At 38.4% G+C, this 23,439-nt stretch overlaps 2 protein-coding genes across 7 annotated transcripts in view; one reads left to right on the forward strand and one right to left on the reverse strand.

Moving 5' to 3' along the window:
• Positions 1-21,904, forward strand: part of manba (mannosidase, beta A, lysosomal) — a 97,099-nt gene extending 75,195 nt beyond the window's left edge. For both annotated transcript variants that reach the window (XM_072583742.1, XM_072583743.1), the window contains exons 12-17: positions 2,097-2,315; positions 3,812-3,979; positions 4,670-4,814; positions 10,210-10,352; positions 11,466-11,720; positions 19,902-21,904. In XM_072583742.1, the coding sequence (XP_072439843.1) occupies positions 2,097-2,315; positions 3,812-3,979; positions 4,670-4,814; positions 10,210-10,352; positions 11,466-11,720; positions 19,902-20,126 (1,155 nt within the window). In that variant the 3' untranslated portion in view covers positions 20,127-21,904. The remainder of the gene's footprint in view (positions 1-2,096; positions 2,316-3,811; positions 3,980-4,669; positions 4,815-10,209; positions 10,353-11,465; positions 11,721-19,901) is intronic.
• Positions 21,905-22,282: 378 nt separating this feature from the next.
• Positions 22,283-23,439, reverse strand: part of nfkb1 (nuclear factor of kappa light polypeptide gene enhancer in B-cells 1) — a 107,719-nt gene continuing 106,562 nt past the window's right edge. For all 5 annotated transcript variants that reach the window (XM_072583739.1, XM_072583737.1, XM_072583738.1 and 2 more), the window contains one exon: positions 22,283-23,372. In XM_072583739.1, the coding sequence (XP_072439840.1) occupies positions 23,242-23,372 (131 nt within the window). In that variant the 3' untranslated portion in view covers positions 22,283-23,241. The remainder of the gene's footprint in view (positions 23,373-23,439) is intronic.

Genomic DNA, 23,439 nt, shown 5'->3' on the forward strand with positions numbered 1-23,439 from the left:
TGGATGCTTTGGAAAGGGTGCAAACGATGTTTACCAGGATATTGCCTGGTGGAGTGTATTAGCTGTAAGGAGAGGTTGGACCAGCTTGGATTAATTTCATTGGAGTGTCAGAGGCTGAAGTGTAACCTGATAGAAGTGTAAAAAATTATGAGAGGTTTGGAAAGGGTGGATAGAAAGAGCATTTCCCAGGATGGAAATGTCAAATACTAGAGGGCATAGGTTATAAGTGACAGGAGGAAAGTTTAAAGGAGATGTGTGAGGTTTTGTTTTAAATGCAGAGGGTGGTAGGTGCTTGGAACATTCTGCCAGATGGTAAAGCAAATACTTCAGCAACATTTATGAGCCATTTAGATAGACTCATGAAGAGGCAGGGAATAGAGCGATATGGTCCATGTGGAGGCAGATGGGATTAATTTAGAAAGGCATCATAGTGGGCAGAAAGACTTGTTCCTGTTTTGTACTCAGTTCAATGTTCATTTCCCAATTGGAAACCAAAAAGTGGAGCTCAATAGAATTAGACCAGCTGAATGCGGAGAGGCCCATTCTGTTGTAAAAATGCTAGTGTAATATTATGTTTCACAGCTGTTGGGTCTGCTTATAAAGAGATGTCTGAATTCCAGCTAACATTTCTTTCTGTTAGCAGTGAGTTTCACAGGAATGAATTGGATGTAGAAGCACTTTCTTATCCATTGCCTGGTTTAATTTTACATTTCAGAATGAAAGGTCTGTCCCTTTCATTATTACTAATGTAGCATGCCAGTTTCTCTGTGTGCAGGTCAGGGGACTCTGGATACGCCCAAATAAGAAGATTATATTAATGCGGTTATCTCTAATATGGGATGGGAGGAGTCTTGTGTGAAGCATAAACAAGATGGGCCAGTGGGCTGTTTCTGTTCGATTCATTCAATGTAATTCTGTTTAATAAATGTAAAATAATGCCATACATTTTAGTAAACCTTGATTACTTTAATTGCAATGTTTGCCAAAACTGTGTTCCTCAAAAGAGAAAGCAGCTTACTGTGGCCAATTTTGGAGTGAATATCATGCTTTTAAACCATATTACAACTTGCTCTGTGCCAAGTGACATTTTGACATAAAAGTCCCTATTGAGGATTGGGAAATAAAAAGTTGCCTTCAGGGAAGCAGGTTGTTTTTTTACCAAGTTAGCTAAATGAATAGATTTGATAAAGATGAGCTTCACTAAACTGCCTTCCTTGTACTGCAATATCTCCACATTGCAGTGGTGTGTTTCGTAGCGGTTTGCAAGTCTACTTGTGCTGACATTAAGAATACCTTTCCATCCTTGAGAGCTAAGAAATGTTCTAAAAATAGACAGTGATTCTATTCTAGTCATGAGCTTTGGGAAAAAAAGCATGACGTAATACTACCCGTGCTTTAGGTGGTCATATCAGATGACTGTATTGATTTATAAATAAAAGTCACTTGAAACTGCTTTTTCAGAAGAAGTCAGTCCACAAATCCAATGCAGTTGTTATCTTCTTGGGAACCAATTATATTTGGAATCTTTACTTATTGACTCAGCAGTTCCCTCTATCAGCCAAAACTTCATCCCCATTGCCTGATTGAATTTATTGGAATTCAGTTCTTGTGAACAGACTTCAGGCAATCCTGACTTTATCATTGAATGATACTGATTGTTCATTGCCCACTGAATATCCTTTTACTATTGTCATTCTGAATACGCAATAGAAATTGGCGTGAAATTTGTTATTTATCTAGTATGTTATAGTATATTAATTAAAAGCACAAGTGGCAAATGAGAACTTACATTCTCTGATCACTGGTTAACTATTGTTTAAGTTAGCATTAAATTTATACAAGATTGCTGTTATAAACATGTGATTGTAAATGTACATTAACATTTATGTCATAAATATTAATGTACATTTTAGTCTAGGTGGGATGCTCTTCGGAGGGTTGATGTAGACTCAATAGGCCAAACAGCTTCTATCTGCACTATAGGGATTCTATGATCTCCATGTTTCAGCACATCCTGTTTTTATTTCAGTATTATTATAATTAGTATAGATTTCATCAGATCAGCTGCTTTATGGTTACTTGAAAACTGTTTCCAGGAGGACAGGAGTCGTCCATATATTGCTTCAAGTCCCACTAATGGAGAGGAATCTATTCGGGAGAATTGGGTTGCTAAGAATCCATATGATGTCCATTATGGTGATGTTCATTATTATAACTACATAGCAGACTGCTGGGACTGGACTCATTTTCCCAAGACACGATTTGCATCTGAATACGGATTCCAGTCTTGGCCATCTTTCTCTACTTTAGAAAAGGTCAGTAAGACTTTGTTTCTTTAAGTACCCCCAAAAAATACTGTTTGGTATTGTTAGACAAGTAAACAAATCACCTGAGTGAATAATGTTGATTCCCTTTTGACCAATTAAAATAATTCCATTATATCATGCAGCATATTCCAGTTCTACATGCATTCACCTGATCTGAATTTGAATCTCTCGCTTTGGAGGATCTGTTAGAGACCTTGTTAAGTCGCGGTTGGTTTGACTGTTGAAATTGTTCCTGTGACTGCTGATTTGGAAATTTACCAGAAGCACTGGTGTTCTGGTTTCAGTTATTTTAGCCGGTCATTAGATATGTAAAATTAACTTTAGTGGTGACAGGAGTAGTAATTTTTGTTTATTTTTTAGCTTGCACTTTTCCCTGTGCAAGGTATTGGTGTAGCAACATAATAAGAACTTTGTGATGTTAATGAGCAGCATCTCTGTACTGCCATCAGGCTTCACGTGTTGAACATTTCTTTCTGCCAGTTGACTATGTTACATCATGGGAGGGTCAACTTGTATCTTCAGCGCTTGTGATGCAGGCATTTTCTAAAGGAACTCTCTCTATTTAGAAATCCAGCAGAACATTTCTGTCCTTGGTACATGAAAATGTAAAGGTTGCATAGAACCATAGAGCCCTGAAGAAAGCTGTTTGACTTGTACCTGTGCATGCTCTTTGAAAGGTCTACCAAATTTATTTCATACTCCCACAAATCTGTTTATTCCTTTTGAAAGTTATATCTGTTTCCATCACCTGTTGAAGCAGCATATTCCATTTAAGCATGAATTGTACTTGGACTGAATGAAATCTGAACTGAGCAACAGGTGAAATAAATTTAAGTAAATTTGCAAAGTACTGCCTCAATGCAGTGTTGCATTTGCTAAGATATTGGCCTTTTTTTATTGAACAGTGAAGGCTGAAAGTTGTTGACTGTGAGAAACATCAATCCTGATCTGAGTTGATGCATGTGCATATTCAAGCTTACACTTAATTTGTATTATTTTGTGTTTGTAAGTAGTAAAGTTTGGGTATTTTTTAGTTAGTGATTCTAACAAACCTAGTCTGTAGTACTGCTAAAGTCAGTTCTACCAAAGTCCTGATTACAGTCAGCTAAAGCAGCACAGATTGAGGACTTGACTTAAGAATTTTCCAATAGCTTTGGTTCATTGAAGGGGATTAAACATCAGACCAATAAGTGACACCAGAGTAATAATTTAACCCTCTAAGGAAGAGTGAACCAAAAATCAGCTGTTTATGATCCATGAGATGTGTGATAAGCTACATTGTTGGAATACATCTCAACAGCTTCATACTTTTCTATTTTATTTGATGAAAGAAAACATGGCTTTGCCCATATAGTATTTGTCGAGCCTACGCTATATCCTCACTTATTGTGGAAAACCAAGTAGTCATGCGACTAATATAAATATTTTAGACAGTGTTGAGGAAAATGAAATAGCTCTAATTCTGTTTGTTTTTAATTAACAAGGTTTCTTCTCCTGAAGACTGGTATTACAATAGCTCTTTCACCAATCATCGACAACATCAGGTTGCAGGCAACAAGAACTTGCTGTATCAAACTCAGATTCACTTTAACCTTTCTCACGCAGAAAAGACACCCCTGCAAAGATTTAAAGATACGCTTTACCTTACTCAGGTAGTGACCAAATCAGTTGTACTGTACCAGAACAATTTAATGTTTATAACTAATGATACTGAAATAGAAACATATTTCTTTTCTCACTTGCAGGTGAATTATTGGTTATGTACATACAAATGTCTTAAATAGCTTAATTGGACATATATAAATAGCTGGAATGCTGGTGTTTAACAATGCCAGTTAGCAACCCTCTTAGCTCCTGGATCGGTGTGTTATACCTTCCTTCAGCTAAGCTAGGTCAACACTGGGCTAATACAGGTGTTTTATGTAACTCCCTATTAATAAAGTGGAATTGTACAAGGTTTTATTGAGCCTTAATAGCCAGGTTATTGCATTCCTACTATGAAAAAGCAGGGTTTCAGAGGAGGAGGAATTGGGTATGTAAATTGTTGATATAGAAATGTTAACAAAAATCTAGTTGAATTTTTAATGGGAAATTACAGACTTTTTGTGGCTATGAAGAAAGTAGGACCAGTTCAGAGATACTTTAAAATTTCCACTTTTTGTTTTGAACCTTTTGTTTTAAATGCCTAAATTTGAGGACAGTGGAGCACTTATAGACAGTGCATAGATTTAGATAATTTCAGGATAGGGTCAAAGTCTTCCTTTTATTTGATTTGGTAAATTGATGATGATGTGCACCCATCATTAGCGTGTGCTCCTTTATGTTCTGTATATAACAAACAGATAATGCAAGCAGAATGTATAAAAGCACAAACTGAATTCTACCGTCGAAGTCAAAGTGAGATCGTTGATGGTCAAGGATTGACGATGGGTGCATTATACTGGCAGCTAAATGACATCTGGCAGGCTCCTTCCTGGGCTTCCATCGGTAAGCATTTACCTAACAAAAAATACCTTTTTTACTTTTTCCCCTCAATTTCTAGCAAAAAACCTTCCTTCTACAAACAAATAATCTTTGACATTAAAAGGTCTGTTGAATGCTTTAATGTCTGCACAAAGTTATGGATGGTCTAAAAACTTTCTCTTTTAAAGAGTTATTACTGGAATATGTTCACTGATACTCTTTTGGTGAGCAAGACTCATGTTTATATAATGCCTTTCACAATATCAGAATGTTACAAAATTGTGTACAGCCAATTAAGTATTTTTTAAAAGTGTAGTCACTGCTGTAATATAGTAAACACAGCAGCTGTAATGACTGGAAAAGCTATCAGAAAACGGTGCCTCCAACAATGCAGTATTTCTGCAATATTGAATTGATGTGTCAACATAGGTTTTGTCTTTAAAGCTTTGGAGACTTGACTGCACACTTCAATGTCAAGAATGTTTGTGGTGAGCCCTACTGAGGCCTTTCCATTGAGCATTCATACCTGAAAATCACAGTTTGATTTGTATTTTATATATGCTGATTTGATTTCCTGTTAACACATACTCAATGTTTGAAGCTACCATCTGAATATAGATTAATAAAAAAGGAAGCAATGTTATGTTACACAATTACGTTCATGCAAAATGGCTTTGGACCGATGCTAACACCTTCAACATATTGTCTAGCTATCACCATTGTTAACAGTCAACCCGAGAATGCAACTTTAAAAAAAAGGGTTTTGTGATTTACACATGAAAGAAGTGAAACTATCACTGTATTCTAACAGATGAAAGGCTTAACAGACAATCAATTTTTCAATGTATAATTTCAGTTACATCACACTGCAAATTTTTGCTATAAATTCTGTGTTACGATCGAGCCCTCCACAATCACCTGATGAAGGAGCGTCGCTCCGAAAGCTACTGTGCTTCCAACTAAACCTGTTGGACCTGGTGTTGTGTGATTTTTAACATTGTATACCCCAGTCCAACACCAGCACCTCCAAGTCATAGTATTTATTGCCCATCTCTAATTGTCCTTGAGGGATTTCTAGGCCTTTTCAGAGGGCATTTAGAGCCATCCACATTGTTTGGAATTGCACGTAGTCCATAATAAGTTTTCCTTCCCTCAAGGATATTTATGAACCAGATGGATTTTATATAACAATTGAAAATTGTAAACTTCATGATAACAGAATCTAGCTTTCAATTCCAGATTAATGATTCAAATTTCAGTAACTGCTACAGTGGGATTTTAAATACATGTCCCCAGAGAATTAACATGTGCTTCTCTATTACAAATCCAGCAACATTACTGCTATGCCACCATCTCCCCTCAAATTACCCATATCAATTATTGCAAATAGGGTGATTGAACACTTGGATTTTCCACTTTTAAAGACTGTTAGCTAAAATTGAAATTCATGGAATACTGTTGATAAGTTCAGGAAATTATCTGAATGACAGGACAAAACAAAGACTGGTATTGTAATTGGCAGGAAATGACTCGAGGTATCCTGTAAGGATCTGTGTTGAGACCTCTACAGTGCACTGTATTTGTTAATTGCTTAAATATTTGCATTTAAAAAACTGCATACAAAAATTACTGATGACATTCAGGCGGCATTGTAAGTATTGTAGACAGAAGCATAAAATAAAAAGGAGACATTGAGAAATTAAAGAATCATGGAATTAAGAGTTTTACAGAATTATTGGAGTGTAGAAAAAGGCTGTTTAGTTCATCGTTCCTGCACAAGTGGGTAGAAAAAACAAACCTGGGATAATCCACTGTGGACCTCAAAAAGGAGAGATCAGGAGACTTCCTAAATGCAGGAATACTAGCAACAATGGAAGTCCAAACACAATTTGAGAGGAGGTATTTGGTACTTTGATCATTAAAGTGTCATAAACAGCTACAGAAAATAATCAAGATTAATCTGAGCCTGTTTTGAAGGGTCACTGGACGCGACACATTAGCGGTTTCTCTCTTAACAGACATTACTCGACCAGTTGAGTTCTTCCAGCAATTCCTGTTTGCATCAGATCTCTATCCTCCACAGTTCCTTGTTTTCTTAGGCATTTCCAAACAGTTGGCAAGAGGGAGCTTTGTGGTAAAACAGCTCACTTTGTAGGTTGGGGAGGTTTGATACACAAATTGCCTTGCGGATTTTCCTTACTTTATCCTTGGTTTCAGTGATGTATGGTGAGAAGCAGCTTTAAAATTATGCTACGACACAGAGTAAACTCTTCTGCTTAATTTAAACTAGCAACACTAAGAAGATTTATCCCATGCAGCAATCTGTGAAAATTCAAAAGGCCAAGAACTATTTAAAGTAAAACTTAACAACTTTATCTCTTAATGTATAACAGAGAGTGATAAACTAACAACTATTTACAACTCCTTCCTCTAATCTATCTTTTACCTTCCCCTTCTACAATACTAGTCAGATAAAACCCTCGATTTACAAAACAAAACTTCTTATCTCAAAACTTTTCTTCTTGGGGATTCTGCTTCATGGGTTATTGATCAATAAAGGTACCTGTAAGAGAGCTATTTTCGGGCAGTCTCTTCATGCTGGCTTGGCAGTTCTCCTCCCAACTGTTCAATTTTCCCTGGTCTTAAGACCCCAAAGCATTGGATTGTGTCATTGGCTTTTAAGATGGTAAATATACTGAATTCAAACTTGATTTGAATTTGGTATTTCCTTTTGGGTAAAATTTAAACTGATTGGCCTAATTCGAACCTGTTTTTGTCTCCAAGCAACCAGCTGCACTAACAGCTGGATCAAAAGGTTACATTTATCTTTTTTCAGAACACTTGGTGATGGTAGTTCAGTTGCTTTTAACTCTCGTAAAGGTACAGTACACCCACATCCTCATAACAATTATTTATGGTTTAGACTTTAACCTTCGTTTGAAGAGTATTGAATATCGCAAACACTTTTCTGTTTGTGAGAGCTTTCTATGTGCATGTTGTCTAGAGTGTTACCTGATTTCCAACATGCCTCCACTTCAGAATGGATTTTGCTATGAAGCACTTTGGGTGTTCTGAAGGATGCTGTAGAAATTCATGTCTTTTTTTATTTAATGAACCACCTCAAGTGCTTTTGCTTTCCAAAAATTTGTTTTTGATTTTGTCACATTATTCCAGAGAAGATGCACTGCACTGCTAATAATTGTACTTAGCAGATTGGCAGTTGTTTAAGTACTTGGGAGGTCTATTCTTCTATTCTATGATAAGTTTTGTAAATTGATGTTCTGGCTAGAAAAGAGAGAGCACTGTTTTATTTGCTTACTACCCCAGCAGTCTCAGTAGTGTTTATTTTCCAGTTACTGGAAGTGTAGAACATATTGTAGGTCATCATTGCTATTGTTAAGTAGACTTCTCCAATCTTACAATTGGTGGAGGAATGGTTGCCACAAAATGAGACAACCTGTGAGATGAAATATCTGTATGGGCTTCAAGCCAGGAAGTATCTACTGGCATTTGAGGTTTGGTCGTTCCAAATTAAAAGATATGTGGAGTGAGTGAAGAAATTGGAGCTAGGACAGAATCATTCATGATCGCATTGAACATTGGAGCAGGCTGGAGAGGTCACCTAGGTTATTCCCTGCTCCCTTTTATGTTCTTATTATTTTTGATAGGTTCTATGTTTGGGTTCCTCATGAAAGATGCCTAGTACACACACGTAATGTAAATGTATAACAGAAAATACCCATCCAAAAATTACCTCTCTGGCTGATGTGATAACCTTCTAAACTTTCGTTGTGGTTCTGTTCGCCGAGCTGGGAATTTGTGTTGCAGACGTTTTGTCCCCTGTCTAGGTGACACCCTCAGTGCTTGGGAGCCTCCTGTGAAGCGCTTCTGTGATCTTTCCTCCGGCATTTATAGTGATTTGTATCTGCCGCTTCCGGTTGTCAGTTCCAGCTGTCCGCTGCAGTCGTTGGTATATTGGGTCCAGGTCGATGTGCTTATTGATTGAATCTGTGGATGAGTGCCATGCCTCGAGGAATTCCCTGGCTGTTCTCTGTTTGGCTTGTCTTATAATAGTAGTGTTGTCCCAGTCGAACTCATGTTGCTTGTCATCTGAGTGTGCGGCTACTAAGGATAGCTGGTCATGTTGTTTCGTGGCTAGTTGGTGTTCATGGATGGGACAACACTACTATTATAGGACAAGCCAAACCGAGAACAGCCAGGGAATTCCTCGAGGCATGGCACTCATCCACAGATTAAATCAATAAGCACATCGACCTGGACCCCATATACCGACCACTGCAGCGGACAGCTGGAATTGACAACCGGAAGCGGCAGATACACATCACTATAAATGCCGGAGGAAAGATCACAGAAGCGCTTCACAGGAGGCTCCCAAGCACTGAGGATGTCACCTAGACAGGGGACAAAACGTCTGCAACACAAATTCCCAGCTCGGCGAACAGAACCACAACAACGAGCACCCGAGCTACAAATCTTCTCCCAAACTTTGAACTTCTAAATTTTCATTTTCCAATTCATATCACATTTGGTGAATTATCTTTTTTCAAGTGAAAATTAAAATGTAAAGTTAAAGCCTCAAAAGAGTTGATTTTTGATAAAAATGCAATAAGTCCCAAATACCTTCTAAGGCCAGAGTAAAGCTGAGGTATTAGATATTAGGGATGCACTGCATTGTGTGTGATGCTGTCATTCAGGTAAGATATCGACTGAGACTCCACCTGCTTTCCCTAGTGGATATAAAAAAAATCCCTTGGCACTATTCTGAAGAAGCAACGGGGAATTCTCCACAATGTTATGACAAATATTTATTCCTGAAGTAATTCATGTTAAAAATACACAGATTAACTGGTTGTAATCAAATTGCTGCTTGTTGGAGTTCTGTGTACAAATTGGCTATGTTGCCTAATGTGCGACAGTGTCTAAAGTAACCCATTGCCTATAAAGTGCTTTAGAATTTTTGGGGTCCTGTTGTGATGCAGTAGTGTCCTATCCCTGGACTGGATGGCCCTGGTTCAAATCCCATCTGCTCCAGAATTGTGTAATAATATCACTGAATATGTTGATTAGAAAAATAGGGGCATTGACATTAGGAAAGGTGCTATATAAATGTATCTTTCTTGTTTTCTTTGTTGCACTGTTGGTCTGGCATGGGAAGACAATTCCAATGAGCTTATCTCTTCCCTCTGTAAGATTGTACTCTGCATTTTAGTTTTAATTTGTTAATGTATTTAGGCTTGCTAAATCTGGATTTATGTTGCTTTCTCCTCATTAATTATTTAAAAGTGTAATACCTATCTTCATGGTTAGAATTTCAAAGCAAGCCAAAGCAAACGTAGATGTATTTTTAGTTACAGTTTTGTAGCGGCTAAAAATATCTCATTCTTTCTCCTTCTCCTAGAATATGGAGGTAAATGGAAGATGCTTCATTATTTTGCACGGAATTTCTTTGCTTCTGTTTTGCCAGTTGCTTTTGAAGAGCATGGAACACTGTTCATCTATGGTGTTTCTGATTTACCTTCAGACCTTAAAGTCATGCTTCAGGTATGCATTAAAATTAAGGTGATTGTACAACCAAGAGATTGTAACTACTAGGAAAGACTGAAGGCTTGGTGCAGTCTTCTGTGGAAAAGAGAAGACCAAAGGCTGACTTGATAGAGGTCTTCAAGTTTCTGAAATTGTTGAGTAGAGTAACAGAAAAAAGATATTTCTATTTGTGGGGAGACCAACATTATACATTTAAGATAATCAAAAAAGAAATCCTATCAGAATTCAAGAAGAAACCTCTTTAACCAGAAACTCGTGAGAATGTGAAACTTGCTAATGTCGGGAATGTTTGAAACAAATAGAATGAATGCATTAAAAGCACATTGGGTTGGGGTTCGAGAGAGGCCAGGAGGTGGATTTTTCTCAAACGTGAGCATTGACGTGGACCCCTTGGGGTGATTAGCCTGTTCGGTGCTGTAAATACTGTAAATCCCTGATGATTGATTCCTGCAGCCTTTTACGTGGGAAGAGTTATATTTTAAACCCATTGGTTAAATGTGAATTAAGTGTCACGTGTGACTGGAACCTGCTTTAGCTAATTGTTTCAACTGCAGGAAAAGCTTGCTCTTGAACTTGAGCTGGTTGATGATTGTAATTTGTGTGAATTCTGTAAACTGCAATAGAGATTTTGAAAGGTTCACAGCGTTCTGTCTATATCCACTTGAATGCTATAAAGTCATGATCAGCCAAACCTAATTAATTTAGATCTTAGAATATGAAGAACCTCTTGAGGAACATTCTCAGAAGCATGAATTCTTTGAACTGAATAGTCTGCTTCTCTGCTGTATATTCTATACAGACAATATTTAACAATTCAAATGTAAACCCAACACATATTTGGAACTCTACTTGATTTACAGTCTGGGCATTATGAAAAGTGCTGGTGTTCATGTAACTATTGTTATTGTTTATTCAATCTCTCTAGCAAACCCAGTTAATCTTTTTAACAACAGCACCACTCACTGTGTATTGGAAGATTCTGTGTTTCTTTTGGAAGATGAGGTGTTACAGAGTTTAATCTTAAACCGATGCTATGGTATAAGCGGGAACTCATTGTATGAGCTTTAGGTTTAATTTTATTCAATTCTTAATATTTTTTACTCTGTGTAGGTTAAGGTATACCAGTGGAATTTGATGGAGCCAGTGTGTGTTTATGCCACTGAGTCATTTATTCTTAAGGCAAGGACTTCAGCCCCTGTTTACAAGGAAATTACTGATAACCTGTTGAGGCGATGTGACTGCAGCAGATATAACTGCGTAGTAACATTTTACCTAGAAGAAAATGGAACACAGCTCGGACCTTCAAACTATTACTTATTATCTTCATTAAAAGATGCCCAGATGCTCAGAAAGCCACAAGTTAATGTAAGTAATAATATTATGCCTTCTTGAGCACCCCTATAAACTATCTAAAAAAATTACAAACCAAAAGAACTGTGGATGCTGTAAACAGAAACAAAAACAGAAATTGCTTGAAAACCTCAGCAAATGATCCATCCTCAGAAAGTTTCTGACGAAGGGTCATTCGACCCCAAAACATTAACTCTGGTTTCTCAAGAAAGACCTGCTGAGCTTTTCAAGCAATTTCTGTTTTTGTTGTATGTGTAATTAAAATAATTACAGTTGTGATTTGAATTGATTAAACCCTGAGCTGCATTGCTCAATATCTCAGATATCTCAAAATCATGGCCATGTTAGCTATGTTTAAGAAAACTTGTGATTTATCGTCATTAGCAAATGTTGTACTGCAGTGGTAGTGTCTTTACCTTTGGGCTATAAGGTCCAGGCTCAAATCCCAACTACCTTGAAGATGTGCCATAACACCGAATCATTAAAAATACTTAGTCTAAGGTATATATCTAACATGCCCTTAAAAAAAATTCTATGGTCATTTCAAGAGTTATAATATGTGCAGACATGCTTGGACTGAATTCCTGTTCCATTTGAACAGTTGCACAGTTTTGAAGTTGTGTCTTAAAAGTATATCATTGTTTCAGCTGGGCATCAGAACAGTTGGATTTGAAGATCTTTCCCAGTGTAAGGAATTTAACTAGAAGTGTTGGAGCACATTTACTTACTGACTTTCTGCAGGAACTTTCTTTTCCTTCCATGCTTGTCACTGTACATATGAACAAAAAATATGAACAGGCCATTTGGTCCTTTGAGCCTCCTGCACCATTCAATATGATCGTGGCCAATCTGATTTTAACCTTAACTCTACATTCCTACATATCTCAGATAATCTCTCATCCCCTTGGTTGTCAAGATTCTATCTACCTCTACCTTAAAAATATTTTTAAAATTCTGCACTCACTGCTTTTTTTAGAAAGGGAATTCCAAAGGCTGTCAACCCTCTGAGGAAACAAAAGTTCCCTCGTCTCTGTCTTAAATGGGTGACCCCTGTTTTAAACTCTGACTCCAATTCCAGATCCTCCCACAAGAGGGAATATCCTTTTCATCCACCCAGTTAAATCCCCTCAAGATCTTGAATGTTTCAATTAAGTAACCTCTAACTCTTCTAAACTTCAGAGGACACTGGCATTTTCTCAAAAGGCAATCTGCTCATTCCAGAGATTAGTCTAGTAATCTCATGTGAACTGCTCTGTAAGTACAGCGACCAGTACTGTACACAGTACTCCAAAGTGCTGCAAATGATGTGAGGCTTACATTGCACCCATCCAACACAATCAGCCTGGGTGCTTATACCATTTTGTAGCCAGGCTGACTTTACTATAATTGACAAATTGCCTGTAAAAGTTACTCAGAGCATGTCTCCACTACCATTCAACTGGCTGGAACTGCACTTACCTGGTTCAATGCTTATTCTGATCAGAGCCAGTGAATCTCTTGCAATGACTTCCCTTGCCTTACTCCTACCTCACTGTTAGCTCTTGTGCCTCAGGATCCATCCTTGGCCCCTTCCTGTTTTTCACCTGCATGTTGTCACTCAACAGCAAATTCATAGTCAGTTTCCACATGAACAATGAATGCCTCACCTTTACATTCTCACTGCTTCTGTCAATCCTCTATCGTTGCTAACCAATCAGGCTGCTTCTCTCACATCCAGTGTGGGATGAGCAGAGACTTCCTCCAGCTCAATATTGGGAAATCCAAGTCATTAACTTTGGACCCTGTTATAAACTCCGTTCCTCAACAACTGAGTCCATCCCTCTTTCTATCAACTGTCTGAAACTGAAACAAACTATTTGCAACTTTAATGTTATATTTGACTTCAAATGAGCTCCCAACCACAAATCCCCTTCATAACTAACACCACCAGTTTCCATCTCAATAACTTCACCTTTTTTTTGGCCTTACTCAGCTCATCTGCTGAAACTCTCTTCCTTGCCCTTGTTATTTCTATAATATTCCTGGCCAGCCGTAAGATACAGGAGCAGAATTAGACCATTCACCCATTGCGTCTGCTCTGACATTCGAGCACGGCTGATATGATTTTCATTACCTTACCAATAAAGAAGTTATCTATCTCTGTCTTGAATACACTCAACGCCTTGGTATTAATCCAGAGATTCCCCACCCTCTGGCTGAAGAAAGTCCTCCTCATCTCAGTTCTGAAGGGTTCGCTCTTCACTCTGAGGCTGTGCCCTCAGATCCTAGTCTCTCCTACTGGTAGAAATATAATCTCCACGTCCACTCTATGCAGGCCTCTCAGGATTCTGTAAGTTTCAATGAGATCCCTCTCATCCTTCTAAACTTCCATCTACTACAGACCCAGAGCTCCTGAACCGCTCCTCATATGACAAGCCCTTTGTCCCCAGGATCATTGTTGTAAAACTCCTCTGGACCCCATCCAATGTCAGCACATTCTTTCTTAGATAAAGGGCCCAAAACTGCTTGCAATATTCCAAATACAGTCTAAGCAGAGCCTTCATAGCCTGAGCAGTATAGTTGTGCTCTTGTATTCTGGCGCTCTTTTGAAATGAATGCTGACATTGCATTTGCCTTCCTGCCAACTGAATCTGAAGATTAACCTGAAGAAAATCCTGAATTAGAACACCTTAGTTCCTTTCTGCTTCAGATTTCCATCTTTCCCCATTTAGAAAATAGACTTTGCCTCTTTTTCCTACTAAAATTCATAACTTCACATTTTCCCACATTGCACTCCAACTGCTCCTTATGATTTAGAGGAGCAGCTGTTGGACGGGGGTGTACAATGTTAAAAATCACACAACACCAGGTCATAGTCCAACAGGTTTATTTGGAAACACTGGCTTTCAGATCGCAGCTCCTTCATCAGGGGGCTGTGGAGTACAAGATCATTAGATACAAAATTTATAGCAAGCATTTACTGTGGGATGTAACTGAAATTATATATTGAAAAAAACCTGGATTGTTTGTTAAGTCTCTCATCTTTTAGAATGGGCATGTTGGTTTCAGTTCTTTCATATGTAAATCGCAGAACATTTTTTAAAAGTTACATTCTCAAGCACACTTTAACAATAGGTGCCATGTCATCTTAGATAATGCATTGAAGGTGTGAGGTGCCCTGTGTGAGGCTGTCTGTGCCCCACTGTTCAGACTGATTGTAATCTAAAAAAAGGATTTACAGAATCTTACATGGATTTGTGCAGTTTTTGAGTAAAATAAAATTTAATTCTGCAAGTCCATCTGCTCCTTTACCCACACGCCTTGCCTGACCAAGTTCTTTTGCAGCCTTCCTAGTTCCACAACACTACCTGTCCCTCCACCTATCTTTATGACATCTGCAAACTTAGCAACAATGTCCTCAGTTCCTTTGTCCAAATTATTAATGTGTAACATGAATAGTTATGGTCCCAACACTGACCATTGTGGAATTCCACTAGTCACTGACTGCCATCCTGAAGAATCCCTTTTCTCTGCCTTGTGCCAATCAGCTAATCCTCTATCCATGCCAGTACCTTGCCCCTAATGCCATGGACTCTTATTTAGCATCTTGTCAAAGGCCTTCAAGAAATCCAAACTTTCAAGTCTCTCAAAGCCTCTCATATTCTTCACTTCATCAACTGAAATCATCCAGACCTCTGCTGTAGTGTCCTAACTTGCACCAAGTTCTGTTCATCTATCATCTGTTTGAATCTCTCTTCTGTGTCTTTTTGTTACATTTTGATAATTCTCCTGTATGCTTTAGGACATTTTACTGTGTTGAATGTCCTATATAAGTGCAAACTTTGTTATTAGTTTATTGGAGGAGTTAAGTGAATCAGCCAAAGCTCTGATTCTGAGAAAAAGGACGAGGGTGCAGGTTTTAGGAACCCAGCCTTTATAATTGGAATTCACAGGCATGCAGGAATTAAGGTGAAATATTTTGTCCAATTCTAGTTACCACCCTTTAGGAAGGATGCCAAGGACTTGAGAGGGTACAGCTTTACAAAACTAGTATCAGTGCTAAGAAATTTCAGTTTTGTGGAGTGACTGCAGAAGTTGGGATGGTTCTCCTTCAAGTCAAAACAGTTACAAAGAGGTGTTCAAAGGCATGAATGGTTTTGCTGAGGTAGGTAAGGCAAAACTGTTCCCAGTGGTGAGGGGACAGGCTCCAGATAAGTGACAAAAGAATCAGAGCTGGCCTTGGTATGTTCTAACAGAGTGAATGATGATCCAGAATACACTGTATGAAATAATAATGGAACTACTTTACATAATAACTTGCAAGTGAAAAAGATTGCAGGACTACACATAAAAGAGAGAAAATAAAACAACTAATTGGATAGTTGAGGCAGGGTGGGATGAATGGCAGCTTCCTGTGCTATATTAATACTTGTAGGTGATTCTATTCAGACAGCAGTCTCAGTTCGTGCAAGGTATGGTTCCCTTCACCAGTTTTAAATTATCCTTACATATCAGTTAAGGTTTGACAGTTTCTGAACACAGCATTCGCGTTTAGAGACCTGTGACAAGCACGTGAGTGGGTACTGTAACGTGATGGCTATGCTATGCTAGTTATCCAGAGGCCTAATTAGAGGAGTGAGTTCAAGAGTGGATTGGGGAATTTAAATAAAATCCACCTGCAATGAAATGCTAGTCTTGATAATTGTGAACATGAAGTCGTTTTTTTAATAGTAATCCAGTAGTTTCATGAATACTCTTAAGGAATGGAAATCTGTTGCCCCTATCTGCCTGTATGTAACTCCAGACCCAATTGGATAAGTCTAACCTGCTTTCTGAAATGGCTCAACAAGCCATTTGATCGTATTGAAGGAGCTGCCTCACCCTCAAGGGCAATTAAGGATGGACAATAAATGTTGCCTCAGCTGCAAGGTTCACTCTTTTGTCTCAATTAAAAGTGATGGCCTCGTGATATTATCACTAGATTATTAATCCAGAGACCCTGGTAAATGTTCTGGGGACCTGAAATCCTGCCATCACATCTGGAAGAATTTGAATTCAGTAAATATCTGGAATTAAGGGTTTAATTGTTAGGTTCTTTTTCTTGAGATTCTTACAGAGTTAATGCAACTGCAATATGCCAACATCTGTGAACAGACAAAATTTATTAAGCAAGTACAAGCTTTTGGAGGAACCCTTAACACACTTTGCAGGGCTTGTGGAGCCATGTCAAGAGATGTCTCTCAACAAGGGAACAGTTCTCCATCATAGAGCATTTTACATCACCATTAATAATACCCACAAGACCACCCCCTGTCACTTCCCCATAGTCACAAACCACTCAAGACACAATGTAGAGATTTGATTGTTTCTGGAAGTAATGTGATTAGATCATTCCTTAACTTCAGGGTGTGTTTAGATTCTTAACTGTAGTGTTCTCATTCTGTCTTAACTGCAGGAGATGGTTATTTAAATTGTTTCTGAATAGCAGGAGATGGCAATGTAAATTTTTACATTCTGCCTGTAAGACAGAAACATACCACCATCCCCTGGGACATGCAATTTCGTAGAGGTCAGCAGAACAAATTAGCCCTTTAACATCTCATAATGATGATCATGAATGCATTGTCGATTGTTGGAAAAACCTGTCTGGTTCACTAATATCTTTTAGGGAGGGAAACTGCCATCTTTGCCTTTGGTCTGGAGTCCCGTGTAGGTAGGCCAGACCAGGTAATGTGATTGACAGTTAATGGTGGATAATAAATGTAGACTTGGCCAGTGAAGCCCACATGCTATGAATGAGAAACAACCTGATCAGTAAATATGCCTTTCTTTCACTCTGCTGTCCTGTGTTCCATTTCTCAGTTGTTGACAATTGTCTTAGCCTCCCATTGCTAGTCTAGTTGTTCAGTTGTCACTGAATTGCAACTTGCAGTATTTGTCCTGTTGCTTTATCGTGTAGGTGATAATGCATGTTTAAAATCAGGAAAATTGTCTGAAGTTGCATTGTTTTTTTTCTGTCTATAGCGTGGCTATCTGTCACTGCGCCAGCATTTCATAGCCATCCCCGAGTGCCCCAGAGAAGGTAGTTGCAAGCTGTCTCTTTGAAGCTTGCAGTCCATGTGGTTTACGCATCGGTGCTGTTCGGAAGGGAAATTTAGGGGCTTAGCAGTGAACACTATGGTGTTCCCAGCATCTGCTGCCCTTCTGCATTGTACTGTTCGTGAGTTTGGGAGGTGCCAGTTGGGTGGGCTACTTTGTCCTGGATGTTATTGAATTTTTTGAGTATTGTTAACAGTGCTCATTCAGGCAGGTGAGAGTATTCCATCACACTCCTCGTGGACAGATTTTGGGGAATCAGGAGGTGATGGATGTAGGTTTGCTCACTGAGCTGAAAGGTTCGTTTTCAAATGTTTTGTTACCATACCAGGTAACATCTTCAGTGAAGCACTGGCTGACACAGCCTGCTTTCTATTTGTGTGTTTGGGTTTCCTTGGTTTGGTGATGTCATTTCCTGTTCTTTTTCTCAGCAGGTGGTAAATGGGATCCTAGTCAATGTCGGAAATGACTGCCAGACTACTCAGACTTCTTGGCATCATGGTAGCCCACAAACCCACCAACACACTAAAACAGCAGCTAATGAACTTGAATGACCTTATACAGACAATAAGCAAAACGAATATCATTTACAAAATACCTTGCAAGAGGCGTACCAAACACTACATTGGACAAACAGGCAGAAAACTATCCACCAGGATACATGAACATCAACTAGCCACACAAAGTCATGATCCTCTCTCACTAGTACCCTTACGTACAGATGAGAAAGGACACCACTTTGACTGGGACAACACATCCATCCTAGGAGAAGCCAAACAGAGACACACACACAAGAATTCCTCGAAGCATGGCATTCCAACCAGAATTCGATCAACAAACATATTGACTTGGATCCCATTTACCACCTCCTGAGAAAAAGAATAGGAAATGACATCACCAACCCAAGGAAACCCAAACACATAAATAGAAAGCAGGCCATACCACCGATGCTTCATCCAGAAGCGCTTTGAGGATGTTACCTCATATGACGACGAAACATCTGAAAATGAACCTTCCAACTCATCGAACAAACCTACGTCCAGAACCTCAGTCTGAGCTACAAATCTTCTCAAAACTCGCTAATCATGAGGCGAGTTATGTGTTGCATTATTCTTAGCCTCTGATCTAATCTTGTAACCACAGTATTTATCCGGTGAATCCAGTTCAGGTTCTGGTCAATGATGTCCACCAGGATATTGATATTTGGGAGTTCAGAGCTGGTAACACCACTGAATGTCAAAAGATTATGGTTAGATTGTATCTTAGTGGAGATGGTCAATGCCTAGCACTTGTGGTGTAAATGTTACTTTCCACTTGTCAGCTGAAACTTGGAGATTGTCCAGGTCTTATTGCATTTGGACATAGACTGCTTTTGTATTTGAGGCGATGTGAACGGTGCAGAATATTGTACAATCGTCCGCAAACATTCTCACTCCTGACCATCTTATGAAGGAAAGGCAACTGAAGATGATTGGATCTCTGACACTACACTGAGGAACTCCAGCAGAGATGTGCTGGGACTAAGATAATTGACTTTCAACAACTGCAACCAGCTTTCTTTGTGTCAGAATGACTCAATTGGCTCCAAATTTGGTGGGGCTCTTTAATGCCACACACTGGCAAGTGCTGAATTGATGTGAAGTTAATCCCTCAACACCAATAGAAATTCCTGGCATTGGCAGACCAGGAAAACCTTCACTTGAAACCTAATGATGTCAGGAAAGTTGTGTTTATGTGGAAGCATCTCCCCTAATTAGGTGTTGAGGTCAGGGATTGGTAGAACATTACAGAAATTGATTATTTTTTTTATCGCCATTTTCTATTCTTAGTTTTTGGTTAAATTGCCCAAATGAAGTTTTGATATTTTGTTAGGAGTTAACTAAAGTTTTATGAATGTTGTCCCCTCTCGGATTTCAGGTTAAGAAATGACAGACACAATTAGTATAATTTCATTTAGCTGCACTTCAGTGCTGGGACAGCCTATTTGTAAAGTTTTATCCTGTTCTGTCATATTAACAACCTTTACTAAATTTATCTTAATAGCTAGGGGAACATGTGCTAGGGAGTCTTCCTGTATGGTTGAAAAAAAGTCTAACAGCAACATCCTGTCTTTTTTTTAAGGCCACCATCAGTCAGCAAGGGGAGACGTACTGGATCACTCTAAAGGCCTCAGGTATTGCTCCTTATGTCTGGCTGGATTTGGGAAATATCCTGGGAAGATTTGGTGATAATGGCTTCCTCATGTTGGAGAATATCAAGCTGGTGACCTTTCACCCTTGGCACCCAACCAACATTTCAGAATTAAGGAAATCTCTACATGTTCACTCACTTCCAGACATTTATTGATAGTGAATAAAGGTAGAGACTGTCTGATTTGCATAATCTAATGCAACTAATTCATCCAAGACAATATAATTTCAGTTCAATTTCTTTTATATTGGCAAAATGATGGAAGTCGTTAATTTTCTGTTATTCTTGTTCAAAATTGGATGTGTTTGAAATCAAAGAAAGATCGGGAAAGGCATTATTTCCTTTTGTTCTGGTATAACACACATTTCATCAACACAAATTGACTATAATATGATTGATGAATTGTGGAGACTGTGTGGATAACATGAACTTTATACTGAAGGGATATAGTGATCTTCGACAGTGTAAGGTTGCAGAGGAATACAACCATCGCATTGTACCAGAATGGCTGTAACTGAAATTCAATTCAGTTAAAGAAAGATGTAAGTTTTCTTAGGAAATGTTTTGAATTGACTTTGTGTTGCACTTTCATCAAGGATACAAAAGATACCAGGTGTAAATCTTTAATTTGCAGTTTAGTATTTGAAATTCCTTCTTAAACAAAATCAGCTTATTTGAAATCACCACCAGGCTGGGGTGAGTGTGGCTCCTCCAAAACTCAGCAATCCACATAGCCCTCAATTTAAAAGCCCGTGGGCTAATTGTCAAAAATACAATGTTTAAATTAAAAGAATGTTTACAAATATTTTAAGATGGCACTGTTTAAATGCAAAGAACAGGACTGTGTTCAGGGTTATTTGTTTTTCAAATAGGTTCAGTCAATTAATGAAGATTTTGTTTACAGACATTTAAAGTGTTAATTCCATGTGTAAAAGCTGTTTGCTTGGAGTTCTTTCCAAAGCGAAAGTAAGTATTGTTAAGCTGAAGCAAGAGAAACAACAGTATTGCGGGGAGACATGGGCTCAAAGCCCACCACAGCAGCCGGTGGAATTCATATTTAATCAGGTTTCTCCTGACCTGGTCTGATCTATGTATGACTCCAGGTCCATGGTAATAGGGTTGACTCTTTATTTCGCTCAGCAATTTCAGGGCAGTTCTCAGTTGACAAGAAAAAAAAAGTGTCACCGGCAAGGCCAGTTTTGTTAAAGTGTGGAAACAGGCCCTTCAGCCCAATAAGTCCACACCGACCCTCTGAAGAGTATCCCATCCAAACCTATTCCCGTTATTCTACATTTACCCTTGAATGATTCACCTAACCTATACATCCATGAACACTAGGAGCAATTTAGCATGGTCAATTTACCTTACTTGCACATCTTTGGATGTGCTGTGTCCTGGTGCCGTGAGGCAGCAGTGCTTAACCAGTGAGCCACTGTGCCCCATGAAAAACATTGATAAGTTCTACTTTTGTAACTCTGTGCAGCTTTACCCAGTGAAAACATTGAAACAGCTTGAAGATAGAGCTGTTTCAGCCATTTGTGTTGATTGATAGTAGATGCCACTGTTCTAACCTGTTTCCGTTAACAGAAGACCTCAATGTTCAAGTCCAGAGCAAGCATTGGAGGCTGTAAGGTGTGTGTGTGTAATAATTGCCAGAGACAGAAACTGGGAATGAGATTGAAAGTAAAAATGCTGAAGATCATGTTTTCAGTGAAGCTTGAAAGACAGCCTCAACTAAGCCATTTACTTACAACTAGCATCAACACTTTGTTCAGAAACTGCTTGAATCTCTGCAGACAGAGTTTTGGTAATGATTTTGCTCTTCATATTGTTTCTCCTGCCTTTAAACCTAAGAACCTTTGTTTTTGGTTCTTTCCTTTTAAACATCTGACATTTTCCTGTAGAGACAAAAGATTACAGTCCTGAAGTGTTAATATTGTTTCTCTCTCTCGTGATGTATTTTGGTCATCTTACTATATCACTGAAAAATGGGAGATGGCATGGGCACAGTAATAGCTTTTTCCCTTTCTGGAAATTTAGGTCACTGCTCAGCATATTCAGTTTCAGTTTCAAAAGGTTTTTGCAAAACATTAGTGCACATAGATTCACACTGACTTCATTTTAGATCTTTGCATCATGACCCTGTATAACTCTGACATTAATTCTCATGAACTCCCCATGTATATAAACTTAGTACAAAACATTTGACATGTTTCAAGAGTGATGGAATAAGGAATTTCTGAATCAGTTTAATGTGGTGATTCTAACTGAATATGAAATCAATGATTCAAGCTGCAGAATAAAACTACCAATTTGTTCAATTTTTAATTGTTTATTAAAAAAGCTCACAAAATTTAAACTACATTTAGCAAGAAATTTTCTAAAAAGACTAATTTAGGCAACCAAAGCTGCTGTGACTATTTACAAATATCCATTTAAGATTGTTGAGAACAAGCTGAGATAAAATGTACAATCAGCTTTTTCTTAAACATGAAAATCACAATTCAGCTTAGAGATTACCAAAGCAAAACTCCATCAATTGTTTTCATTTTCTGCATTTGCAAAAAAAATGAATGGCCATATGTAAAGATCGCAGACAACTCTTGAAAAGCTTCTCTTTGTTAATACTAATCAGTACTAAGAAAGACAGACCTGTATTTCTCTAGCACCTCGCACAGTCTCAGGGTATTCCAAAGCGCTTTGCAGTCAAAGAAGTGCAGTCACTGTAATATGTAGGATACACAGCATAATCCCACAAAGTGTGTGATTACAACCAGAGTCTAGTTGAGGGATAGACATTACCCAGGACACTGGAGGGAAGGTACCCAATTCTCTTTCATAGGAGCATTTATATCCTTCAGTAAGGACAGATGGTACCTGAGTTTAACATCTTGTTCAAGAGACAGCACCTCTGACAATGCAGCACACTCAGTTCTGCACTGGGATTGTCAGGCTTGACGTGTGTGCTTAGGTCTTTACAGGTGAGCTCAAGCATATTGGACTGCTCACTTTGCAAATGATAACTTTTTGGGTCCATGTGTATTTTATAAAATACATACAAATCTGAGGGGAATTGAATAATAGTTATTGAAGTTTGAGAACTTGTCTTTAAATCGAAGAACTGACCTGTGTTAAAATAATGTCTTATGACAATAATCATAGCTGGAACAACGCAGGTCTCACAGATTACAAACTAGGTTGAAATCCATTAATTGCACTTGCTTTGGTTGGTCCTGATTAATCAACTGTACTGATATCCTTGCCGCAAAGTTCACAATTCAAAAGAAGTCTGGTTGTTGCTGTAACATTCTGCTGACATGTGACTTAGTCTCCTAAATGACGTCTCCACTCCACTGTCACACACACTGTCACACTGCTGGGATTTTGTATCAATCTGAACAACTGTTTGAAAAGATTGAGAGGTTTCAGTTCTTTATCATTAAGAAAGAAAGAAATCAAAGTAATGACT

Source organism: Chiloscyllium punctatum, chromosome 14 (assembly GCF_047496795.1).
Source record: "Chiloscyllium punctatum isolate Juve2018m chromosome 14, sChiPun1.3, whole genome shotgun sequence".
NCBI classification, from domain to species: domain Eukaryota; kingdom Metazoa; phylum Chordata; class Chondrichthyes; order Orectolobiformes; family Hemiscylliidae; genus Chiloscyllium; species Chiloscyllium punctatum.